Source organism: Dasypus novemcinctus, chromosome X (genome assembly GCF_030445035.2).
Source record: "Dasypus novemcinctus isolate mDasNov1 chromosome X, mDasNov1.1.hap2, whole genome shotgun sequence".
Classification (NCBI taxonomy): Eukaryota; Metazoa; Chordata; class Mammalia; order Cingulata; family Dasypodidae; genus Dasypus; species Dasypus novemcinctus.
Window position 1 is genome coordinate 22,648,445 of NC_080704.1, and position 25,107 is coordinate 22,673,551.

The 25,107-nt window shown below is 45.2% G+C and overlaps 1 protein-coding gene across 17 annotated transcripts in view; it reads right to left on the reverse strand.

Moving 5' to 3' along the window:
• The window catches only part of MAP7D2 (MAP7 domain containing 2), a 121,821-nt gene that overhangs the window by 16,610 nt on the left and 80,104 nt on the right, over nucleotides 1–25,107 (reverse strand). For 6 of the 17 annotated variants that reach the window (XM_058292355.2, XM_023586530.3, XM_058292357.2 and 3 more), the window contains 5 exons: nucleotides 23,276–23,398; nucleotides 20,185–20,339; nucleotides 17,943–18,070; nucleotides 3,014–3,282; nucleotides 2,320–2,452 (listed from right to left, as the gene is read on the reverse strand). In XM_058292355.2, the coding sequence (XP_058148338.1) occupies nucleotides 2,320–2,452; nucleotides 3,014–3,282; nucleotides 17,943–18,070; nucleotides 20,185–20,339; nucleotides 23,276–23,398 (808 nt within the window). The remainder of the gene's footprint in view (nucleotides 1–2,319; nucleotides 2,453–3,013; nucleotides 3,283–17,942; nucleotides 18,071–20,184; nucleotides 20,340–23,275; nucleotides 23,399–25,107) is intronic. The other 11 variants (XM_023586536.3, XM_023586537.3, XM_071213217.1 and 8 more) reach the window with 2 other exon arrangements.

Sequence of the window (25,107 nt, forward strand, 5' to 3'; positions counted from 1 at the left end):
TGGTTTCTTAGCTGGGCCTCTCCAGCTAAGAGATGTAAATGTACATTTACTGAGTGCAGGCACAGGAGATCTGAAGGCGATCTCCCCGCCCCGTAAGGCGCTTGCTGACTAAGGGAACTAGGCCTGTAAGCACATGAGGCTTTGGTGGTCAGCTCTAAGTGGGTTCAGTAAGGGGGCGGAGTGAGGAGAGGTCAGTCTATGCCGGGCATAGAAGGGGAAGCAATGTCCCACCTGAGTCTTGAGGAATGAAGAGATGTCTGGGCCAGAGGACATGCAAGTCAATGTGAGGGCCTGGTATAAGCCAAGATGTGGCTGGATGGAGGGTGTGTGTGTGTGGTAGGGGTTGTCAGGGAGGTTAGCTTGCTAGCACCCAGGGCAGAAGGGAGGTGGAGAGCAGTGGGCAGCATGGAAGCAAGAGAGTGGGTAGTGGCCTGTTCATGGCAGGCTCAAAGGCCTGTTGATGGGTTTGGATGGATCCCGTGAGATCAGAGAAGTCTCTGGCTTGTTTAAGGACAGGAGCAGGACAATCACACTTATTTTAGACAGGTCACCGTGGACACTGAGTGGACGGTAGACAGTGGACACACCCTAGGAGGCTTAAAGCAGAGATACAGCCCTGGGCAGAAGCAGCAGGGCTGCACTGGGGCAGGAGTGGAAGGGCTAGAGGGCAAAGGGGAAAAAGAGATGCTCACAGGGCAGCCTAGGCTGGACTTGCCCACCGGCAGGGCGAGGGGTCTGGAGGGGAAGGCACGCCAAGAGTTGAGAGCTGGCTCAGAGACTTCTTACTGAGTGCCTGGGTAGATGGGGGTGCAGAGCCCCTGAAAGGAAGAGGAAGTATGGAAGAAAGAGGAGAAGCTCTGCTTTGGAAATGAATTTCAGGTGCATACGGGACAACACTCTACAGATCTGTGCTGTCCCATACTGTAGCTACCAGCCCCATGTGGCCACTCGGCATCTGAAATGTGGCAAGTTTGACTGTGGAAGTAATTTTTCGTTTTAATTAACTGAGAGAAAGAGACAGAGACTGAGAGTCATCAGCACGTATGTGTTATTTAGGGCCTTCCCTTGTACCAGAACATATTTAAGGTTTACAAAAGTTAGCTTTTTAAAAAGATGATTTTTAAAAAAAGAAAGAAAAAACCCAGATAAAATGAGGCAAAGGGAAAATGAGGGTATAGAGGTAGATGAGAGCAGAGTTGGTTTAGCACCCCCACTGCCCAACAGGAAACCCTGGTGTGAAATGGGAGCCACGACCCTCTGAAGCCAGAGGAAACTGGCAGCATGACAGGGGCAAAGGTGGAGCAGGAGGGAGAACACTGCTCTGGGGAGACTCTCCCGGACTGAGGGCCAGGAACCCAAGCAACAGTGAAGGGGATGAAGAGTGGGCAGAGGAGATTGAGCAGGAGAGCCAGGGAGGCCCAAGAAGCAAGAGAGAGTTGGACAAGGTCAATGCCAACAAAGACGTCCATTAGGACTCTGGCTGTCTGGCTGGCAATGAGGAGGAATGGTAGATGTCCTATAGCATGGCTTGCTTCCTATCACGTTAATTCTCTAAATGGTCTTGGATCGCACTCTGCAATTTCTCTAAAAGCTTCTTTTATCAATTTAATGATAAAATCTACCTTGTCCTATAACATGCATTCCTATTCCTCTCAGAGTATAAAGATGAGAAAAGGCAGGGCTGTCTTTATTTGCAGGACCCGGCCCCTGGCCTACATATTTTCACCGAGTTCCCCAGATGACTCGACTCCCCCCAAGGGCTGTGAACCACTGCCACAATGTCCTCCTGCCCTGCTCCATGATGGCATTCCCCACACCTTGCTGCTGACCATGGGTGTGAGTTTGACTTCCACGTCATCAAGGGCACCCTCCTCAATCTTCCTCTCCCTCTCACTCTGGGGTCAAGTTAGAATAATTCGGGTGAGAAAACACAACTTCAGGAAGCAGAATCAAAATCTCTACACCTGGAATCTTCTGTCTTCTCAGGGACAGTCACTGAGAAACAAAGCTCCAATTCCCTTGATGGCTCTATGAGGCCTGGCAGGTCTCAGAGGAGAAAGGGAAGCTGCATGGAGCTTTAAGATCCAGGAGCTGGGAGTTTCCAGGTCCTTGGAAAAGAGCAACATTCCATCACTGCTAATTATATCTAACAGAAGCCACAGTCCCCCAATGCCTTCCATGCAAACCGGGCCTTCTGGGTCCCTATACCACAGCTGAGGTTTTATCAACACCACAACTGTGAAAAGAAAAGCGAGTTGCTCTTTCCACCACAGCCTATAATTACAAGAGATCACCCCCAGACTCTGAGCACCCCTGTACCTGACTTGTTCTTCTTTCTCCAGTCGCTCTTGCTCCTCCTGTTCCTTCTGGAGCCGGGCCTGCCGTCTTTTCTCGGCCAGGATCTTCGCGGCCTCTCCCGCATCAGTGGTGCCTGCCGTGGGCTTCCCTGCGGCTACGTGGGAAAAGATTAAGGTGAAAGAGCAGAACGACTCTGCTCGCACAGCAGCCGCCACCTGGAAAAGAATCCATCCCAAAGGGGTGAGGGGAAGTGCTGCAAGGAATCCCACAATTAGCCACGAAGTGCAAGAAGCTACTGCCCTGGATGCATTTTGCAGTGGGAGGGAGTGGAAGGTGAGGAGCAGACAGAGAGTAACTGGTCAGTCCCACGGCAGCCACCACTGCTGCCCACCTCGGAGTGAGCCCCCTGCATCATAAAGACGGAAAGGATGAAAGCCGGACCCTGTGTGGCTGGGAGCTGCAGGCGCTGGCTGGCTGCAGGTGCTCTTACTTGGCACACCCGTGAGCTCCCCCGGGGCAAACTCAGGAGGTCAAGGAAAGCACTCGGAGCACCCTGAAGGCCTGAGGCAGCGGTGAGCGGTGAGTGGGAAGGAAGCTGTCCCAGTAAAAACTCTCTCACTCTCCCCCAAGCACGAGCTTCCACTTGGATTGGGTCAGAGAGAGGACCATCTTGGAAACCCAAGGCCTGATGGCTGTGTCAGTGAGGGTGGCCTACCTTCATGGCTCTCGGCCTTCCCTCCTGAAGCAGTGTGCTTCTCAGTGAGGTGCCTGTCCACGACATGCTTCTCGGGGGCCTCCTCCCCAAGTGATCCAGATGCCTGCTGGCCCATGGCCCCTTCCCGTTCCTTGTTGGTCTTTTCTTTCTCTGCCTTCTTCTTGGGAGTTTCTCGGTTGGGAAAGGATGAAAGGCGGTATTTCACGGGAGACCCTGGGTAGGAGGGCTTCACACTCTTTGGAGACTGTGGATATGCTTTTGAAGCAGACCTGTGACCCAAAAAAGCCGTATCAAGAAAATTACTGGGCCTGGCCACAGAACTCTTCATTCCTAAGATACCTGGTTCCAAAAGGTTTTGCAATTTTGTCCTTCAAGAGGAAAAAATGTAAAGCTTAGCAGATACTCATAAATCCATAAAATACTATAATCCTAACAGGAACATATGGTATCTATAAAATTTCCCTGGTGGAAGGGAAATATTTTAAGCAGCCCGGATGGTGATGCCATGTCCTAATTTCACTGCAGTTGGATGACAAGGTAAAGATGGAGCGTGAGGCATTTTCCCACCCCCTCTCGTTAGTTGAACACCAGGGTTGGATGTGGTGTCCACACGTGGCAATGTACCATCTGGCTCCATTTTAAATGTTGAGGAACGAAGTCAGTCAAGGGGTGGGAGCGGGGGTCTCTTTGGAGGTTCTTGAGGTTTAAAAGAATTTCATTCCCTTCTACTGGGCAGATGCAAAAGGTGAGGACGAGCCTGTTTCCACCCACGGAAACACTACTTTGTTAAAATACAAGGGCTTATTTATGCCTGCTGGAAAAAGGTGCGTTATGGACCAGTGCCTGGTTGTTGGTGACATAGGTAATGGCTTAGCTTGAGGTGCCCGAGTTAACTTGGAAGTGTGCCCAGGGATGCTGCAGGCATTTTACACAGTTCTTTTAGGAAGAACATAAAGTAATCTGTATATAAACTATAAACTGTCCCTTTCAGTCCTGCAGCAGCGTGAACCATGCGAAATCGCTGTTGTCCAACTACTTTTGACCTAGGAGAACAGCCATAAAATGGCAATTCATAGAGTGCAACCTAATATTTCAGGCTGGTTTCTCACCAGATGATTCAACATTTGCCAAATCAGATCCTGACAGTAAGGAAAAAAATTACGGTCAGATCAATATTAAACTTAGTCTTAAGCAGGACAATACTCCTTCAGTAGCATGTCCATTATGCAAGACACGGACCAGTTTTCCAACAACATCATTGCTAGAAGCATCTCCACCCAGGGAAGATGCCATTCAATAAGAGAACGAGGACAAGGGTTGCACAGTGGGGAGGGGGAAGTACGGGCAGAAATGATGGCTCTATCCCAAGAATATGTCTTTAACATGACCTGAGTTGTGTACATTTGGCGTTTTGGTATCCACCATTTTATTTCTGTAGAATTGGGCCTGATTGCACTTTCATGGGGGCATTGTGCTTCCTAACCCCAGAAAGAGCCTCTTCACTCTGGCCAGGTTGGCTGGCCTGCACCTCATCCGGTTAGACCTGGAGCACACAGGCCCCCCCGTGACACCTGGCCCACATGGACAGTGCCTGGACTCTGTAGACGCTTCTCCCCTTGCCTCGGACGCGTCTGACTCAGGCCCCACACAGGTTTTCCTGAAGGCAGGCGGCTTTGCAGACCTCTCAGCAACCAGGGGGTTCTTTCTAGATGCACTATATAACCCTGGTTTTTAAACTTTTTCCTTAGACTTTTTCCAAGTAAAAATCTTGCATAGACTCTCCCCACCCAGCACATGGGTGCATATGCACAGTACCCAGAGTTTCACAACCCCAGCATTATTGAGACTCTGTGGCGGGGAGCCGTTCTGTGCCATGTAGGGTATTTATCAGCGTCCTTGGCCTCTACCCAGTAGGTGCCAGTAGCAGCCACCTTCCAGTTCTGACCGCCAAAACTGTCCCCAGACGTTGCCAAATGTCCCCTCAGGGGCAAAGTCACCCCCTAGTTGAGAACTGCTGAGATGAAACCACATCCACGTCCACTTTCAGATACAAATGGAGCTGCTCTGGTTGGAAGGACAGGGTCCTCACCCTGCGGTGACTGCAAGGCATGCTGACCAGCTCCTGAGAGCCCTAGCTCGTGAGGTAACTTGTTAGTGCCTCTAAGATTCCCACACACCACCTCACACCTGAGGTCCCTGCTGGACTCAGGCCTCCACTAGCTTGCTCCAAAACTGTCCTGTTCACTGAGTGCTTTCTACACACCAGACTCTGTGCTAAGTGTAAATAGGGTATGTGTGTGTGTCTTTCAGTTGTCAAGAACCTGGATGATGCAGGTACTGTTTTATGATCGCTTTACAGATGAGAAAAGTGGGCGTGGAGAGGTTCAACAACTCACAGTTAAACCGATCATGGAGCTGGGAGGCAAGCCCCCGTCTCCCTGATTCCATACCTCACAACCCCTGCTCTATGCCCTGCGTTGAGATGGCAGCGACACCTGAGTTTGGAATCACCAAGACCCCAAGGTATTTTTATCAGAACTGGCACAGAGGAAACTGTCAATCGCTGTTACAGATTGGTGCGACTGTTAGCAGGGGCAGTGAATTAAACGGATGATAAAATAAAATTCCAAATAACCTCCCGAGGCCAGAACGACCCCAAAGCAGTAACAGGAAATGCCAAGTCCTGCCCTCTCACATCGATATCACTCTACTGAGCACAGTTACCCACTCAGCTGCAAAAACCTGTTTTTATGTTCAAATAAACCGTGCAAACATATAGCAGAAGAACTTTTGCTTGGCGACACATTCTCTCCTGGCTCTCATCCGGGGCCATGATCACACCGTCAGACAGACAGTGCCCCTCCCCTCACGTCCTCTCAAGCTAACAATGGCCCACTCAGAGCTCAGAGCTGTAATCCCAGTACCCGTTTTGCTACAGCCACCATGAGGGACTCTCAAGAGATTCTGTCTAACTCCATGCTCAGACTGAAACATGTCACCTACTCCTTGGAATGACATGTGGATGCTAGGTGTGGCCTTGTTCCAGCAACAGTGTATGGGCGGAGATGGCAAAGAATCATCCCTGGATGTGGAGAGAGAGGCACCTGGACAGACTGCTATACTATGGTAGACGCGGCAGACGGACGCATCCCTACCTTGGCTCATTAAATTAAAATTTTTGGTATTGGAAGTACCGGAGAAAAGTCATCTGCACTTTTTACCTTGTCCCTGATTTCTCTGATTGGTGAGACCAAGTGAAGGCCCTGGGCACGCACAGTTCAGCCCATTCGAGTTCCCTCTCTGGGACCTGCCTGTGGTGAACACACGCTCTGTGCTTCTCTAAGTGGTAAGCCTAAAGAGGGGGCCCTGCCCCAAGGGGGTAGACAGATAAGGCACTTCTCTGCACACTTCCTCCCACCATTAGGAACTCTGGGTCCAGACTTAGGGGGGATGGGAAAGAAGGCTAACCTGGCTACAGGCCCAGTCATTCTGTATTTCCAGCCTCCCTGCCATCAAACCAGCATGTGGGTCCCAACATGACCCCCGAGTCTGCTTTCAAAGGGTCACTACCAGAAGGGAATGAACAGAGCATGATGGACTCAAACCCTCGGTCAGAGTGACTGGAGCCAGGTGGTCCTGTCGGGTCCATGTAGATAGAAGTGGGGGAAAAGATTTCAATGCCAGGGAGAAAGGGCCAGATTGGCCTGGGTGGAGGAGGCTGTGCCAGCCTCTGAGCAGTATTGCTTCAACTCGTCTCAGCAGCACGGTTGGTCACGTGTGGGTTCTGTTCACACCACAGACTGGTGTTCTATTCTAAATAAAACTGTGCAAATTGCCCACGAGCACACATTTAAAAATAATTTCTACCTGAGAAGTTGAAATGGATGATTTGGGATAAAACCAATATATATTAAGAAACGTCTGCTTACACTGCCTTACCTACCTCAGCTACTGCCCAATAAGCAGAATTAGAAAACATGTGCACAGACACAAATACGCGCACACACACACAGACACACGACCTTCATATTACAGAAGTGGAGGCAAATCATAGATTTAACAGTGACTAAAAGGCAGAATACAATCTTTGAAGCTCTGATTTTATGAGCATATTTTTGTAGCGTTTTTCTGCTCACACTGACTTGCTACTCCCTTACGGGGACTTAGCATCCTGCCAGCAGCTCTGCAAGAGCCGCTAAGCATGGGCATTTTTGAACGAGGTGATGTTGATCTGGCAGGACCCATGGCTTTCTGGCCAGCCCCGATTTTGCTACAGCAAGCCAAATAAAGTCTGGTTAAGTTATTTTTTCCAAATTCCTGGAAATAGGTGTCTTGGCTGATGAAGGAAATTGAACATTAACTAATCAGGGGAACCCATATGTGGTATGGATTATAATAACAATAATGATAATAAAACCACCCTGCTTTTATAGAGAGCTTTATTTTAGAGTACCTTTTCATCTCTTTACTAAGGGTCTATTTGGGGAGAATCTATTAACCATATTTTAAATAAGGAAACCAATATCCTAAGATCTTAAAAGGTCTTCCCCAAAGAGATGCAAAGAGACCAGAGAGCCAGGGCTGGAGCCAAGTCATTTGATCCTTTCTCTGGCTTAATTTTTAGTGCTTCTCCTTCAATTTTTTAAGGATCAGTGCATCCATCATTAAAAATATAATGGAGGAATGCACAAGTTTTGTTTGGGGGTGGTAGAGACAGGCCTTCCTGCAGCATAAGGCAGGATTATATATAACCTTTCGGAGCTCCATGACTGCTAGAAGAGATGAACAGACACCTCTGAAGTAGAGCAGCAAGAAGGGCTCGTGGGGGAGGGTGGCGCACTCCTGCACATGAGTTTGGTGTAAAGGAGAACCCCCAAAGGACTCTTCCCTTCACTTCCTGGAATCTAGTTCTATTTGTTCTAAAGCCACCTGACTCCAGGGACAGGGAGCACAGACCACCAATGGGATGGTCTCACTAGTATAGTCCAGCCAATATTCCGAGAAATCTGTGTTCATGGTCAAGGTTTTGTTACTTCCCGATGAGAAAAAGGAAATGGCTGGGCCAGAGCCTTCCATAAGCCTGTGAGTCTAAACAAAATGGAAGGTACTTCATCTGGGCCATCCAGGCAACTTCACCTTGACTTTTTCCCCTCATATGGAATATGTTTTGTTTCTGATGCATGATAAAGTGAAATTAAATTGGATTCCCCATACAAGCACTGGTCTTGGCCATGAGTTATCTCTGGAAGCAGTTATTATTGGCAGATGGTATTTTCCGAAGATGGCCACAACGGTATCTCTAATCTCACATGATCTTTTGAGTTTGTACATTCCTCCCACCGAGTCTGAGCTGGCCTGACTGATCTGACCAACAAAGTACAGCAGAGAAGTGGTGCTGTGCCAATCCACAGTAAAGTTCTTAAATGGCCTAGTGGCCTCCGCATCCTGCCCAGGGGGATGCTTCCTCTTGGAACCCAGCCACCCTCCTGTGAAAAGCCTAAGCCACCTGGAGAGGCAGCATGCAGGCACTCTGATTGAAAGCCCCAGCCAAGTCATATAAATGGGCCAACATGGACCTCCAGCTCAGTTGTGTTCCCAGGTGACTGCACCCCCTATTCCCCGGTTGACACCAAACTGCAACTGCACAAAAGACCCCAAACGAGAACTGCCTGTAAGTCCAAGTCAACTCAAAGATGGGAAACGGACTTTGGCCCAGTGGTTAGGGCGTCCGTCTACCATATGGGAGGTCCGCGGTTCAAACCCCGGGCCTCCTCGACCCGTGTGGAGCTGGCCATGCGCAGTGCTGATGCGCGCAAGGAGTGCCGTGCCACACAAGGGTGTCCCCCGCGTGGGGGAGCCCCCACGCGCAAGGAGTGCGCCCATGAGGAGAGCCGCCCAGCGTGAAAAGAAAGTGCAGCCTGCCCAGGAATGGCGCCGCCCACACTTCCCGTGCCGCTGACGACAACAGAAGCGGACAAAGAAACAAAAGCAGACAAAGAAACAAGACGCAACAAATAGACACCAAGAACAGACAACCAGGGGAGGGGGGGAAATTAAATAAATAAATAAATCTTAAAAAAAAAAAAAAAGTCAACTCAAAGAGCTGTGAGAAATGAGAGCAAATTGTTGTTTGAAGCCACCAAATTGTGGGGTGGTTTGTTAGAGTAGCAATAGATGGCAGAAATGTTACCCATCATAAATACCAAACTGACTTAGAATATATTTCGAAGACCATAAAACCATTAGAGACTATTTTGCGCTGAAGAACTGGAGTCCAGGCAGCACCAACCCTCAGAGGCAGTGACGGGCCCAGCATATCCACTTGGCCACACTTGATTTCTTCTCTCCAGGTTACAGGAAGAGAGCTGTGCTCCATCCATATCATTGACAGAGTTGCTTAAGCTAGTTTTCTAAAACCCATACAACTACCCAACAATGTGAATAATGAAAATAAACTTGAACACTTAAAAGAGCAATGCTATTAATATGCACAGCTGCCTGATAGTGGTTTAATTTATCTGAGATCAGGAAGGAGAACAATGAATGGTCAGAGCTTAGGAGGTCACAAGAAAAGGGATTGTGATTCACATGAGCCATTCGGGCTCAGGGATAGGAGTTCAAAGGGGCTAACTAAGCCCCCTTTCAAAGCCACATCATTTTCACTGTGCTTTAAAATGTAGACACTTAGTCTATACAGAGGGAATTTCAAAAATCAAATAGGCAAAACAAATAAATAAATAAATGTGTTTCTTTGGTATTGTCTTTCTTCAGTATCAATGCACTGAATATTGTAAAAATATATAAGGTATAAGGAATGATACAATAAATGTCCACATACCCACCCCAGTCAAAAGAAAGAAAGCATCATTATGCAAGAATCTCCTGTGGGCTGTGCCCTCCCTGATGCATGTCCTCTTTTCCGTCCACCCAGAGGCTGTCACCACCCTCAATTTTATATTTGCCACTCTCTTTTTCTAAAAATCATTTTACCACCATTAGATTCTTAAAAACCCACTGTTCCACAACAGCAAGATGGTGGCAGAGTAAGGAGCTCCTAGAATCAGTTCCTGCTACAGGGCATTAGCAAACACCCAGAGCTATCTGAAGTACCTGTTAGGGGGCTCCAGGAGGCCACAAGAGCATCCTGCTACATCCTTGAAGGAATGGAAGGAGAAGACTGCCCATCTGCAGAGAAGATTCATGAGTAGAGCCCTCCATGCCACAATGGCCAGTGCCCATCCCCCACTGGAGGCACAAGCCGCCTCAGGAGCTGTTCCGCAGCTGGAATTGGAAGCTCTATATCCCAAAAATGGGGGAGGAAGAGATGGTTGGGCACCAATTTCAGTTACTGATTAGTAAATTCGACTGGCTAAAGTGTAATCCTGAGAACACCTAAAGTTTGGGCCCGTCCAAGTCAGAAAAAGGCCAGTAGCTGCCATCATAACTGTGCCTGGCACGAGGTAAAGTGGGGCCAACTGAAAACAACAGTGCTGGTAGGGACCAGCTTCTTTCCATCCAGATCAGACTGCAGCTCTAGACTAGGTACCAGCCCCACCTCTGGTAGGAAGGAAGCTGGGGGGACCTGCACCAGCCTCTCTGGGAAGTTACGAGCCAAGCTGCGGAGGCTGGTGATTACCCTACTCTGATGGTGCAAGCTGACCCAGGAGCTATTCTGTGGCTGGAATTTGAAGCTCCATTTCCCAAAAACAGGGGAGGAGGACACAGTAGGCTACTGATTTCAGCTACTGATTGGTGGATTTGGCTGGCTAAAGTCTAAGAACAGCTAAGGTTTGAACCTATCCAAGTCAGAAAGAAGCCTGTGGTCACCATTTTGACTCTGCCCCCAGCATGAGGGGAAGCTGGGCTGAACAAAAATCACAGTGAGGGTAGAACTGGTTTCTTTTACCCAGATTGACCAGCAGCCCTAGGCTAGACTTCAGCCCCTCATCTGGCAGGGAGAAGGCTGGTGGACCCTGCACCAGCCTATCCAGGTAACTGCAGGTTCCTTTGGCTGGCACAAACTGAATAATTAAAAGTCTACTGGGGCACCTGTGGTCATCTTGGACCTGCACTGCATAGATTGCAGCTCCATCCCTGCCCCAGGCAGGGGAGAAAGGGGCAGGAAGCTTCATCAGTCTCTCTGGGCAGCTATACTCTAGGCCTGCATGACTTGGATTATTCCACACATCTGTGACTCTGTCCCCAACCCTGGCAAAGGAGAAAATTGGGAGAAACTTCATTGGTCCCTGGGGCAATGAGAGTAGCTTGAGCCTCCACAGCTTATAGCACCAACCATATCCTTGGCTCCTACTGCACAATCAGCAAGAGAGAAAGTGCAGGAAGCCCTAAACTAAAGGGAAAAACTGCACCCAGAATAAATACTCAAGTAAGCCAGATGCCAAGACACCAACAAAAAATTACAATCCACACCAAGAAAAAGGAAAAAATGGCCCAGTTAAAAGAACAAGATAAGCCTCCAGATGACATAAAGGAGTTGAGACAACAATACACAGATGTTCAAACAAATCGCCTTAATAAATTCAATGAGATGGCTAAAGAGATTAAGGATACTAAGAAGACACTGGATGAGCACAAAGAAGAATTTGAAAGCATACATAGAAAAATAGCAGATCTTATGGGAAATGAAAGGTGCAATAAATGTAACTTAAAAAAAAACATTGGAATCATGTAATAGATTTGAGGAGGCAGAAGAAAGGATTGGTGAGCTTGAAGAAATGGCCTCTGAAAGTGAACATACAAAAAAAACAGATGAAGAAAAGAATGGAAACAAGTGAACAAGGACTTAGGGAACGAAATGACAGCAAAAGACATGCAAACATACGTGCCATGGGAGTCCCAGAAGGAGGAGAGAAGGGAAAAGGGGCAGAAGGAATATTTGAAGAAATAATGGTAGAAAATTTCCTTACCCTATTGAAGGACATAGATATCCATGTCCAGGAAGCACAACGTACTCCCATCCAAAAAAATCCAAATAGACCAACTCTGAGACACATACTCATCAGAACGTTAAATGCCAAAGACAAAGAGAGAATTCTGAGAACAGCAAGAGAAAAGCAATGCCTAGCATATAAAGGATACCCAGTAAGATTAAGTGCTGATTTATCAACAGAAACCATGGAGGCAAGAAGATAGTGGTATAATACATTTAAGATACTATAAGACGGAAGTGGATTTGGCTCAACAGATAGAGCATTTGCCTACCACATGGGAGGTCCAGGGTTCAAACCTAGGGCCTCCTGATCCATGTGGTGAGCTGGCCCACGTGCAGTGCTAATGCATGCAAGGAGTGCCATGTCACACAAGGGTGTCCCCCATGTAGGGGAGCCCCATGTGCAAGGAGCACACCCTGTAAGGAGAGGTGCCCAGCATGAAAAAAGCACAGCCTGCCCAGGAGTGGTGCTGCACACACGGAGAGCTGATGCAACAAAAAGAAAACACAGATTCCTGGTGCCACTGACAAGAATACAAGCGGACACAGAAGAAGACAGAGCAAATGAACACAGAGAGCAGACAACTGGGGGGGGGGGCAGCGCGCAGAAGGGGAGAGAAATAAATTTTTTTTTAAATCTTCAAAAAAAAAAAAAAAAAGATACTACAAGAGAATAACTTCCAGCCAAGAATCTTACATTTGGCAAGACTGTCTTTCAAAAATGAGGGAAAGTTTAGAATATTCACAGAAAACAGAAACTGAGAGAATTTCTAATGAAGAGACCAGATTTTCAGGAAATACTAAAGGGTGTACTAGAGCCTGAAAAGAAAAGACAGAAGAGAGGCCTGGAAGAGAGTCTAGAAATGAAGATTATATCAATAAAAGTAACTAAAAGTGTCAAAAGAGTGGTGAACATATGACAGATAATGCCCAAATAGTCAGGAATAAACTTAACCAACAATGTAAAGCACTTGTATTCAGAAAACTGCAACTCAATGTTAAAAGAAATTTAAAAAGGCCTAAATAACTGGAAGAACATTCCATGTTCACTCATTGGAAAACTAAATATCATTAAGACATCAATTCTACTCAAATTTATATATAGATTCAATGCAATCCTGCTAAAAATTCCACCAGCGTTATTTTTTAAAAATTGAAAACATGATTATCAAACTTATTTGGAAGAGTAAGTGGTCCTGAATAGCCAGAAATATCTTAAAAAGGAAAAGCCAACTCTCATCTCCAGGCTTCAAGTCATTTTACCTAGTTATAGTGGTAAAAACAGCATGATACTGGCATAAAGACAGACACATAGACAAATGGAACCAAATTGATGGTTCAGAACCAGACCCTCACATGTATGGTCAAGTGATTTTTGACTAGCCTGTTAAACCCACATAGTTTGGGCAGAACAGTCCATTCAACAAATGGTGCTGAAAGAACTAGATATCCATAGCTGAAAGAAGGAAAGAGGACCCCTATTTCACACTTTATCTAAAAATTGACTCAAAATGGATCAAAAACCTAAAAATAAAAGCAAGAAACATAAAGCTTCTAGAAGAAATTGTAGGAAAATAACTTCAGAAACTGGTGGTAGGTGGTAAATTCTTAAAGGAGATAAGAGGAGGATTGAGATGGACTACTGATGTTTAATGTATGTAGAAGTTTTAATTAGCTTTACTGTAAAAGTGTGGAAATGTATAGAGTGGATGGTAACACATCGTGAATAACAGCTAATTTATAAATAGGGATGTGGCTGAAAATGGTAGTCTAGGTATGTAAATGCCAAGTTGTGGGAAACAAAGGCATGGTGGTCCTGCAAGGAGAGATGTGCTGTTTCCATGGCTACGCTTTAACATAGGGATGCAGTAATTAAGCCTTTGGGGCCAACAGGACCGAAGCTGTCCCAGGCAGGGAGAAATATGAGAAAACGCACTTTGTAGTTTGAAAGAGCACTAAGACTTTGTACTCTAAGATTTTGTAGTTTTTTAACTTGTGAGATTTATTAATGTGCAGCTGCATGTTATCGCTTGTGCTTACAATAGCTTGAGTATGTATAATACCACTTGGAGATAATAAAGTTGTCTGTTGAGCTTCATGAGTCGATGCTCTCAGACCCCCTGATCCCAGTCTTCTCTTTGTCTTTCATTCCTGATACCCTTGGGGTCGACGATTTCTGATACCAATTAACTAGAAAGCTAGAGAAAAATCTAGGAACTGAATATACTGCACAGTAAACCGAAAGGTGAATGAGAATTGTGGTTGATGGTACAGATGCAAGAGTGTCCTTTGTGAGCTAGAGCAAATGTACATCATTACTGCAGGGTGGTGGGAATGTGAAGAAGCATGGGAAAAATACAACTGGAGTGACCTTGGACTGTGGTTACCAGTGATAATGTAATATTCTTGCATCTATGCCAAAGATGTACTGTGTTGATAATGGGGCAGTATTTAAAATGCATGCCAAATGTACAATATGGACATGGTAACAATTGGATGATATTATCTTACAATCTAGAACAAATGTTCCATCACAGTGTGGTGTGTTGATAGAGGGGTGTTGTTTGAGAATTCTGCACATGTGCATGATTGTTTTATAAGTTTACAACTTCTGTCATAAAAATATATTTTGAAAGTAATAATAGGATGGGTTTGGGAAAAAGACAGCAAATGTAAGATAAGGACTATAATTAGTAGTAAGATTTTGACGATATTCTTTCAAAATTTGTAACAAATGTCTCATGACAATGCAAGGTGTTGGTAGAGGATTGATGTATAGGACCCCTAGATGATGTTATATATGTTTGCTTTGTAAGTTCACAACTTTTACTATAAACTTATTGTTTATGTATGTTCATATATAAATCATATAAAGATAAAAATAATAATAGATTGGGTTGGGGGAAAAACCTTTGGTTAGTAGTAATATTTTGACAGTACTCTTTAATCATTAGTTAAAAATGTATAACAATGCAAGGTATTTGTGGTAGAGTAAGGTATGAGAGTCCTGTATGATGCTATGTATGTTTGTTTTTTAAGTTCACAACTATTACTATACACTTATTGTTTATGTATGTTTATGTATGAGTGATATACTTCAATAAATTTTTAAAAATGAAAAAAAAAACCCATCGTTCCCTTTTGCACACCTGGGCATCCAATATAAATGGCATCACGCTATTGGCATTCTTCGGCAACTTGCTTTTTCCATCCCACGCTACATGCCCAGGGCTTTCCACGTGGTTGTGCAATTCACTCTTTCCCACTGCTGTGGAGTTTGGTCAGATGTCTGGAATTTACTTATGGTCTACTGGAATTCCCACGTTTCTCAGAAGGGGTCCATACCCAGTGTGGTTCAGCTACTCGTTTTCACCTGGAGAAAAACTCTTTCATTGGGAACATTTAAAATCCAGAAAGATTTGCTTCCCTCTTAGAGCTCACCAGATGGCAACACCGATTTAGAAGTACCCGAAGCAACTTGTAGTCCAGTCCCTCTTAAGGACAGAATGAGTCTGGTAGTTTTGACAAGACACAAGCAAGTTTGGCTGGATTAAAGTCTCCTCTATTTCCTGCCTTCATTGGAGATGACATGTATGACACTCTGAAAGTAAAGGCCTTCCCATTCCTTCCTCTTTGCCGAGGTGGCAGGAATACTTTGCAGTGCAGTAACAGAGGCCGGCATCCAGCATCCTTTTAAAATTCCCCAAGTGTGGTATGCAGCTCAGAAAAGAAAATGTGGAAGGAGCTGATTGGCATGAGAATAAGCTGACAAAATGGCCAAGAAAGTGAATGCCTGGGCTAGTTTTGTCCTAGCATTTCCTATACCTGCCTGCCTGTCCCACTCCTGCCCCCCCAGGTTCTCCTTCCCTTCCTACTTTCATTCCACACACACATACCGAGCACGTACTGAGCAAGAGTAAATCAAGACAGTCCCCACACTTGAGACAGTCTAGCAGGAGACGGTGAAGTGAAGGTACGATTCTAACACTGTGCAATGAGGCATAGGTCCACACAGCTTGCCCCTTCATGTTGTGCAGGTCCCTGCTCAAATGTCACCTCCACAGAGTAGCCTTCCCAACCACCCTATCTAGCTGGCTCCCCTCCACCCCTCTGTCATCTTACCCAGTCTTATTTTTCTGCCAGGCACTGTAATTTCAACATTAAATTTGCTTGTTTGTTGCCATGTAAGCTCCACGAGGACAGGGACCTTTATCTTCCTCATCCCCACATCACTGGCCCCCAGAACAGCCCCAGACAGAGAGTAGGTGTTCAATAGGTATTTATTGAATGGACAGGAGAAGGAAGGAAGGAAGCATGCACATGATGCTAGGCGAGCACTGAGGAGGGGGCTGAATTCAGCTCCAGTCAGCTCTGGAGAAGATGACAGGTGAGCTGCATCCTGAGGGATGAGAAGGCAGACCTTTGGACTGGCACCTGGTACTGTACTCACCTGTAGACACGTCTCCCCTCCCTCCTTGCCTGGGGCTCCTTGAAGTACAGATCATTCTCACTCTGTAATTCTCTGGAGCATTTGGCTCAATGACTTGCATTCATTCATTTGACAAATATTTATCAAGTACTATGGGCCGGTATTACTGTTGGAGATATAGTGGATGTAAAAAAAAAATCTCTCTAAATTGAATTGCATTAAAAAAAATCTGGGATTTTTGTTCAAACCTCTTTGAGCAGGGAAAATGCTTATGAAATTTAGATGATGTGTCCTTTAAAATATAAAATAGTTCTGGAAGCATGATCTTCTTTGAGATTTCCAACTTAAAAGAAACACACCAAGCCGAATGGGAGCCTGTTTCCAAGAATCTAATTCCCATCTCTATAGAGTGCAACAACCCCCTTGTTCATCTCAGTGAAATTTACAGCAATAATGATGACGAGCTAATAGCCACACAGGGACCACAAGTCATTATCAAGGACAAGGGAGGGGAGAAATCTGGAAATAACCCCAGTATGAACTAGATTTTTCTTTCTGTTACTGTAAATGTCCCAAACTAACACCAGAGAAGGGACATGTGGATGGAAGCTTAAAAGGCTCAGAAATAAGACAAAGAGAAATAGAGCTCATACAGCCCACCTAATAGATTTAAATAAGTGCCTATTAGCAAAGGCAGGATGAAATGAACTTTCAAAGAAAAAAAGATGCTACTCCTAATTCAGTGATTTACTAGGGAGGAGTTTCCATATGGGGGGACAGAGTAATCAACAACAGATGTTAATAGTCTAGAAAAATGATAGTGATCTTTGAGCAAGATAATAATAGTGGAAAAGTCTCTGTTAGAAAGCAACAAATTAGAATTAAGAGCTGATGTTGCCTTGAAATATTTTTAACCAAATCCCAGGGAGTTTATTACATTTGTTTATCCTACGTTCTCTGAACCAAACTGATGCACTAAACAAGGTTTATATGGTTCTCTCTCTCAAAACTTCCCTATTTTCCCAAAGGAAATTATATTTGTCTCTTAATTCAATACAAATGAAGACATCTTTTTTCTACTGTGTTACTCTTGTCCGTTACTAAAATATTTTAGTGACATAAGACAGTGGCCACACGGTTAGAGTAAATTTGTTTTTCAGTTACGTGGTTTCATTGGTAAGTTTACCCATTTAAAAACAAAAACAAAGTGTTGATCCTGGTCCTCTGTTATTGTCTATCTGGCGTGAGTGAGCAAGTGCGAGCCTGTGCACAAGCATGATGCAATAACTCTGCTCCAGGTGCAATTGAAAGAGAGAGGATAATGCCAGAAAAGCAGAACAGAATTCAAAGACCTGCAAAGAAAAAGCTAATGGATACAAACACATTAACAGCCCATCACCCATTCAGGGATGCACTGATAGTCAAGTCGTAGAACTCGAACTCAGACATTTTTCCCCTTTCACCCTTTTGTGCCTGACAATGCCTCCCAGGCGACCCACCAGGAGACACACTGACTTAATCAGACTCTGGAAAAGAGGAAAGATGCTTACCGGGATGTTACTGGAGATGATGATCTCTTAGAAAGGCCTAAGGGAAAGTCGCATCTTCTCAGGGGGGACCCGAGGCCCGTGGTGGAGATGGAAGTTGCTGCTCGCTGCTCCCTCTTCCCCTTCTCCATCTGACAGCGGATACAGAACAGGTTAGCAAAGGCTTGCACTACTTCTACAGTTTCTAAAACTATCCCACGTGGAAGAGATGCCCATCTTTCCTTCGGAGGATCAATACTGAGCTCTGGTATTTCATATAACGGGAATCTCTGCAGGGAAGCACCATGAGGGCATCACATTTAGGTCATTCGGTAAAAGAAATAATGGTAATACTTTTCAGCCTCAAAATACAAAGATTTTCTTCTCTTTGTCATCTGCTAAGAGCTAACAACAGAACCATACTATAGTCTCAGACATAAAGAAACTGTGAAGAGTATAAAGATATGCAACAATCAGTGCAATAAAAAAAATGATGGGTGGGTAAAAGTGTTGTGGTTATAATGTTCAAGACCAAGAGCGCTGGACCCTGAACAGTATACGCAGTGTAATGGGGATTCCAAATACTTCTTCCAAGCCCACCTCTTCCCCCAAGCCTTCCTCATTGCTCCTGCCCACAACATCAGAAGGGCACAGACATAAGTATCTAGCAGGCACCACACCACAAGTGCTCCACATGGTTAGTTCCCTTCTCCTCTTACCCCGCTTTGCTGCAGCAAATCCTCATTTGGCCCCACACCTACACACATCATCCCGCTTCTACAGTAATCCATCTGACAGCCAAACCCCTGAGTCAGAAACATTCGCTTCTCTTTCGAGACCCTCAGAGCTACACTAGATACCAAAACAAATATGGTATTATCAATTGCCTAATGGTAGAGTACTGTGGTAGTCTAAAAATACGTCCACATATTCTTTGATACTCCTCCCTTCCCCAGGTGGAGCTTACTTCCCCTCCCCAGGAGTGTGGGCTGGTCTTAGGGACTCACTTTTAATGAACAGCCTGCACGGGAAGTGATGATGTGTAACTTCTAAGATGAGGTCCTAGGAGACCCTATGGCTTCCTCCTTGCACTCTCTCTCAGATGGCTCACTCTGGGGAAGCCAGCTGCTGTGTCATTTGGACACTCAATCAGCCCTATGGGGTGGCCCATGTGGCAGGGAACAGAGGCCTCCTGCCAACAGCCATGTGGCGAGTCATCTTGGAAGAGCCCTGGTCAAGACTTCGGATGACAGCAGCCCCTGCTGGCATCTTGACCACACCCTCGTGAGAGACCCGGAGCCAGAACCGCCCTCAGCTAAGTCATTCCCAATTTCTGCCCCAAGGAACCTGTGAGATAAATCAGTTGCTAAGGTTTGGGGCAACTTGTTATGTAACAATTGATAACTAACCAAAGGAGTAGGGTGCGCATAATTCCTAATAAGTATACGTACATTGGGGCACCTGCTCAACACTGTTTCACTGACACTGTCAACCAGGCCATCAAAAAGGTTGAGAGGCCACTGTTGTGTGGATAAAGGTTGACCTAGAATCTCAGTTCTAGTTACCCATATAGGCAAGACTGGGCCAGAATCAGACATTCTTAAAGAAGCAGAGAGGGGAGACTCGGAACATTCTTTCTGACCTCTGTCTTCTGGAGGGCAGGCTGTATCAAGGACACAAGGATAGGTCTCTACAAATTTTCTCTAAGGTACTAAAAATCAGGAGGATGCAAACACTTAAAATGATCGTCAAAAGCTGGGTAAGGGAAGCAGACTTGGCCCAGCGGTTAGGGTGTCTGTCTACCACATGGGAGGTCCGCGATTCAAACCCCGGGCCTCCTTGACCCGTGTGGAGCTGGCCCATGCATAGTGCTGATGCGCGCAAGGAGTGCCGTGCCAGGTAGGGGTGTCCCCCGTGTAGGGGAGCCCCACGGGCAAGGAGTGCGCCCTGTAAGGAGAGCCGCCCAGAGCGAAAGAAAGTGCAGCCTGCCCAGGAATGGTGCTGCAGACATGGAGAGCTGACACAGCAAGATGATGCAACAAAAAGAAACACAGATTCCCGGTGCCGCTGATAAGGATAGAAGCGGTCACAGAAGAACACACAGTGAATGGATGCAGAGAGCAGACAACGATCTTTAAAAAAAAAAAAAAAAAAGTTGGGTGAAACCCTCTCCCCAGTACCTCACATCAAGCACAGGAAGTAATCAGTCACACTGTCAGATAAACCACAGTCCAAAGGGGTATGAGTGAGTGGGTTTTAAACCTACCAGAGAGGCCTCTGCTCCTGCTGGGACTCCTTTCCCTGCATCTCCTATGCCAGTTGTAGATGTGGCCTTCTTCCTCTCGGCATTTCGGGTGGGCGAGGACTTGTAGGAAGATTTAAGAGGGCCAGCAGGAGCTACACGTGGACAGGCATGGAATACTAGAGAGTTACAGTATAACAGCCAGAGAGACAGGGAACATGGAAAAAGTAGAGGAACGAGGAGTTGGGAAGAACACATTTCTGTTAAAATCTGACATGGGCGATCCAGACTCAAAATCATACTTTTTCTACTGTCCACAGAATGGATACTCTCCTGAAAAGGCTCCCACATTCAATGCTCAGGGCTTAAAAGTCTGGGCTTTGGAGCAAGAACGACCTAGGATGGCTGTCACCTAATAGTTGGAGCACCTGGGCAGGTTACTTAACCTCACAACTTCAATTTCCTCATGCAGAAATGAGTGGACACTGCAGGCCTGGCTGCTAAACTTGGAAAGGCCTGTGTGCAAGGCTGGCCCTTGGCTGGCACCTGGGAACTTTCATCTCAAGAGGGTTCCTACCCCTCTAACTGCTAAGAGTGGCTCCCTGGGCCTAAACTGATGATACAAACAATACGGTTTATGCTGAACACCTGCTTGCCTTTTGGAAGACTAGAATTTGGGTATGTGCCTGGCAGGGGTGCCTGCATGACCAGGCCCCAATTAAAAAAAAAAAAACCTGGGCACTGGTCTCTAATGAGCTTCTCTGCTAGCAACATTTCACATGTGTTGTCCCAGCTGGTTGCTGGGGGAAGTTAAATGGGCCCCGTGTGACTCCACTGGGAGAGGACTCTGCAAGTTTGCACCTGGTCTCCCCTGGACTTCACCCCACACACCTGTTCCTTGGCTGATTCTGTCGTGTATCCTTTTGCTGTGATAAATCACAGCTGTGTGTAAGACGATATGCTGAGTCCTGTGAGTCCTCCTAGAGAAGAGACCCTCCTAGGGACCTCCCAACACATTCCTCATTTCCAAAATGGGGATACTTCCTACTTTTCAGGGTTTTTAGAAAATTAATATAATTCGAACATCATAAAATTCACCATTTTAAAGTGTACAATTCAATGGTTTTTAGTCTATTCACAAAGTTACAACTATCACCATAGTCTAATTCCAGGACATTTTCAACACCCCCAAAAGAAATCCCATACCCATTAAGTAGTCACTCCCCATCTCAGCCCCTAATCCCTGGCAACCATTAATCTACTTTCTGTCTCTATGGACTTGCCTGTTCTGGACATTTCATATCAATGAAATCATGCAATATGTGGCCTTTTGTATCTGGCTTCTTTCACTTGGCATGTTTTCAAGATTTGTCCACATTGTAGTATGTATCAGTACTTCATTCCTTTTTATGGCTGAATAATATTCCACTGTACAGGCAGACCACATTTTGTTCATCCATTCATCTACTGATGGACAGACGCTTGGATTGTTTCCACTTTATGGCTACTATGAATAATGCTGCTATGAACATCTGCGTGCAAGTTTTTATGTGAATATATGTTTTCAATCCCCTTGACTCCATGCCTAGGAGTGGAAGTACTGGGCCATATGTTAACTCTGCCAGTTTTAAGAAACTGCCAGGCTCTTTTCCAAAGCAGCTGCATCACTTTATATTCCCATCAGGAATGTAAGAGGGTTCTAATTTCTCCACATTCTCGTCAACACTTGGTATTGTTTGTCTTTTTTACTTTAGCCATCCTAGTGAGTATGAACTGGTATCTCATTGTAGTTTTGATTTGTATTTCCCTAATGATGGTGAATATCTTGTGTGCTTATCAGCCATATATTCTCTGCAGAAATAAGAAATTATTCGGAAGCAGCTACTATTAGGTAGAGCGTTATATACCATTTATATGTCATCACACTGAATACACTCTCTCGGGAACCGAGACCAGGCCTGACCTTACATGATCATAGCATGGCCTATCTAAAAAAGAGAATGTCAACCTTCACTAACCTTGATAGCTTGGCATGAGGATTTGATCTGTTTTGATAAAGGAAGGGCTTTGATGGTCTGGTCCAGTGTTTCTCAGACTTTACTGTACAGGGGGGACTGGGCTGGGGAGTCTGCCCTTTTAACAAGCTCCCAGGGGATACCAATGGGGCTGGTCCATGGACCACACTTTGTGTAGCAAGTCTCTAGACGTTTGTTGAGCTCTTACTCTATTCCGGTCACATTGGGCTATTTCATTCATGTGCATTATCTTATTTGATCTTCATAATTTAAAGTAACTTAATTTTTTTCGCTGTGGGCATTTCTTTTTTTTTCTTGTCTTTATTTTTTTAATATTACATTAAAAAATATGAGGTCCCCATATACCCCCCCACCCCCTTCACCCCACTCCTCCCCCCATAGCGACAATCTCCTCCATCATCATGAGACATTCATTGCATTTGGTGAATACATCTCTGAGCATCGCTGCACCTCAAGGTCAATGGTCCACAGCATAGCCCACACTCTCCCACAGTCCACCCAGTGGGCCATGGGAGGACATACAATGTCCGGTAACTGTCCCTGCAGCACCACCCAGGACAACTCCAAGTCCCGAAAACACCTCCACATCTCATCTCTTCCTCCCATTCCCCACACCCAGCAGCCACCATGGCCACCTTCTCCATACCAACGCCACAAGTAACTTAATTTTATAGATGAGGAAGATGATGAGGCTTAGAGAAGTTAATTAAGTTCCAAAGTAACAGAGCTAATAAGCAGTAGAGCTGGTTGTGGGACACCAGAGACTGGTCTACAGGCTACTTTGCCAAACCATCTCTAAAAAACCATGGCTGCCCATCTCCACAGCTCCTCAAATAGGATTCTTCCTAATTCACATACCCTCAGCATAAAATAGTTTACTCACCTTTGGGATACTTAAAAGAAGCATAGCAATTGTAGAACACTATTATTATTAACTATTGAAAACAGTATTTAATTGTTGGTGACACCTCACAAAGTTGGGAAATGAGAATTAAAGGTAAACATTTGGGAATAACTCAAAGGACGATCACCACCCTTAAGGGCAATTTCTTCTGTGTCACCAGCATGGCCTCTTTTACCTGCGTCACTGGACTGCTCAGAGAGTATGAGTGCACTTCTGCTTCTGGCTAAAGAAGCCTGTGTGGGTGTCAACAGTCGCATAACAAGATAGGTTTCCATGGAACTAAGGGGCATGCGATGAGCTGAGGGATGGAATCAAATGAAAATTTTAAAAAGCAAAATTAAAATAAAACAAAATGTTTAAAACAACACAGCGCATGATGCAAATTAACTCTGGAGTGGCAGAACAAATGTCGAAAATAAATTAGAAATATTCTAGCAAAGGATGACTTTGGAATTCGTCATAGTAAAAGAAACCAAATGATGACTGACTTACAGTCTGAGAAAGTGTATTAATTCTCTTGGGTGCCAGAATTTACGGACCATGCTATTATAGTACGTGACCTGTACCTCTCCAAGAGAATGAGCCCATCTCTCAAGATGGAATATGAACTCAAGAACCCATTTACTCACCAAGTAGATCTAATATTGAAAACAAATCTATTCTATAAAACACTTGTTTTAGAAACATTTCATAACACACTGATTTGGTTAATGAAATATGCAGTCTTATAACAGTATAAAATGCATACCTTTCAGACCTTTTCCATGTAAATAAAGGCAACAATAAATGCAAAGCACAAAATTAAAAACTGATTATCAGCTTTAATCTAAAATTCAGTAACCTGAAATGTCACTTCTATGTTTTGGAATGTATTGATTTGCAATGGATTAACTTTTGTAATGAATTACTTTGTATTTGGCTACTCACTAATTAGTACATGGTTTTTTATTTAAAAATTTCAACGTATAATCCACAAGAGGATAACTCAGCTGTCCATCGACAGTGATATCTCTCCATATTACTCAACACAGAAAGTAGACTGAACATACATTGGTAACCACATGAATTAATGAAAACATCCAGAATATGCTAACGAAATAGCTACTAGAATTAAGAGTGTGTAGGTGCTTTCTCGTCCAGCTCTTCATTAAATCAACATTTCCAACACTGACACATGAACAGTCCCAGAGATGAGCAGCATGATGACCCTTCCAGGGCCTCTGACATACATGGCTTGCCTCTGTGGTAGAAGTGCAAGGTCAGGGCTGTAAGAAACAACCAGGAAGGCACACTGGCCCCTTCAAAGTCTGCCCACTTGCCCCTGGGTGATGACTGCACCTGTTAAATATTCTGCGGCACCTGACTTTTTAAAGAGTGCTTTCAAATAAGCATTTCCCACAGGAAGACTTTCCTTCCCTCCCTTAATCTACAAAGTCTGAAAGAGATGAATGCAGTTTCCTGAGCCTCTAGGAGAGATGCCTGAGAACACGGAAGGGGTTATATCTATTTATGTCTCAAACTGGCATGTGTCCTGTACATCTCTTCTCCTGACTTGAAACAGGCCTGGAAAGGCCGCCCATTCTTTTCCCCTTAAAGGCCTCATATTAGTTCTGGCCTCTGGCTTCATCTAAAAAGTGGGTAGGTCGACAAACCACAGCAACTGCAGAGCCCTGGTTTTATACACAGTGATGTCCCCCATGCAGCTCTGAGTAATCAGTTCTGCTCTTTCTGGCTAGTAAGCCATATTGCATAACTGGGCATTTGCTTTTGTGACAGTCACATCTGCCCACTGGTCAATTAATTCCTGGGCAGGATAACTCCTCCATGCATGATGGAAAATGGAATGGTTTCTTTCAGACTGGAAAAATGCCATTAAATTCCTGTCCCTTTTCAGCAATGACTGGCTCAAAGAGTGGCTCCATTTTCTAAAGTACCCTTGGCAAGGCCCAAGGGCGCCCACATTCAGACCACAGCTCCAGGGCAAGGGTGGTATTTGCAGAAGGTGCA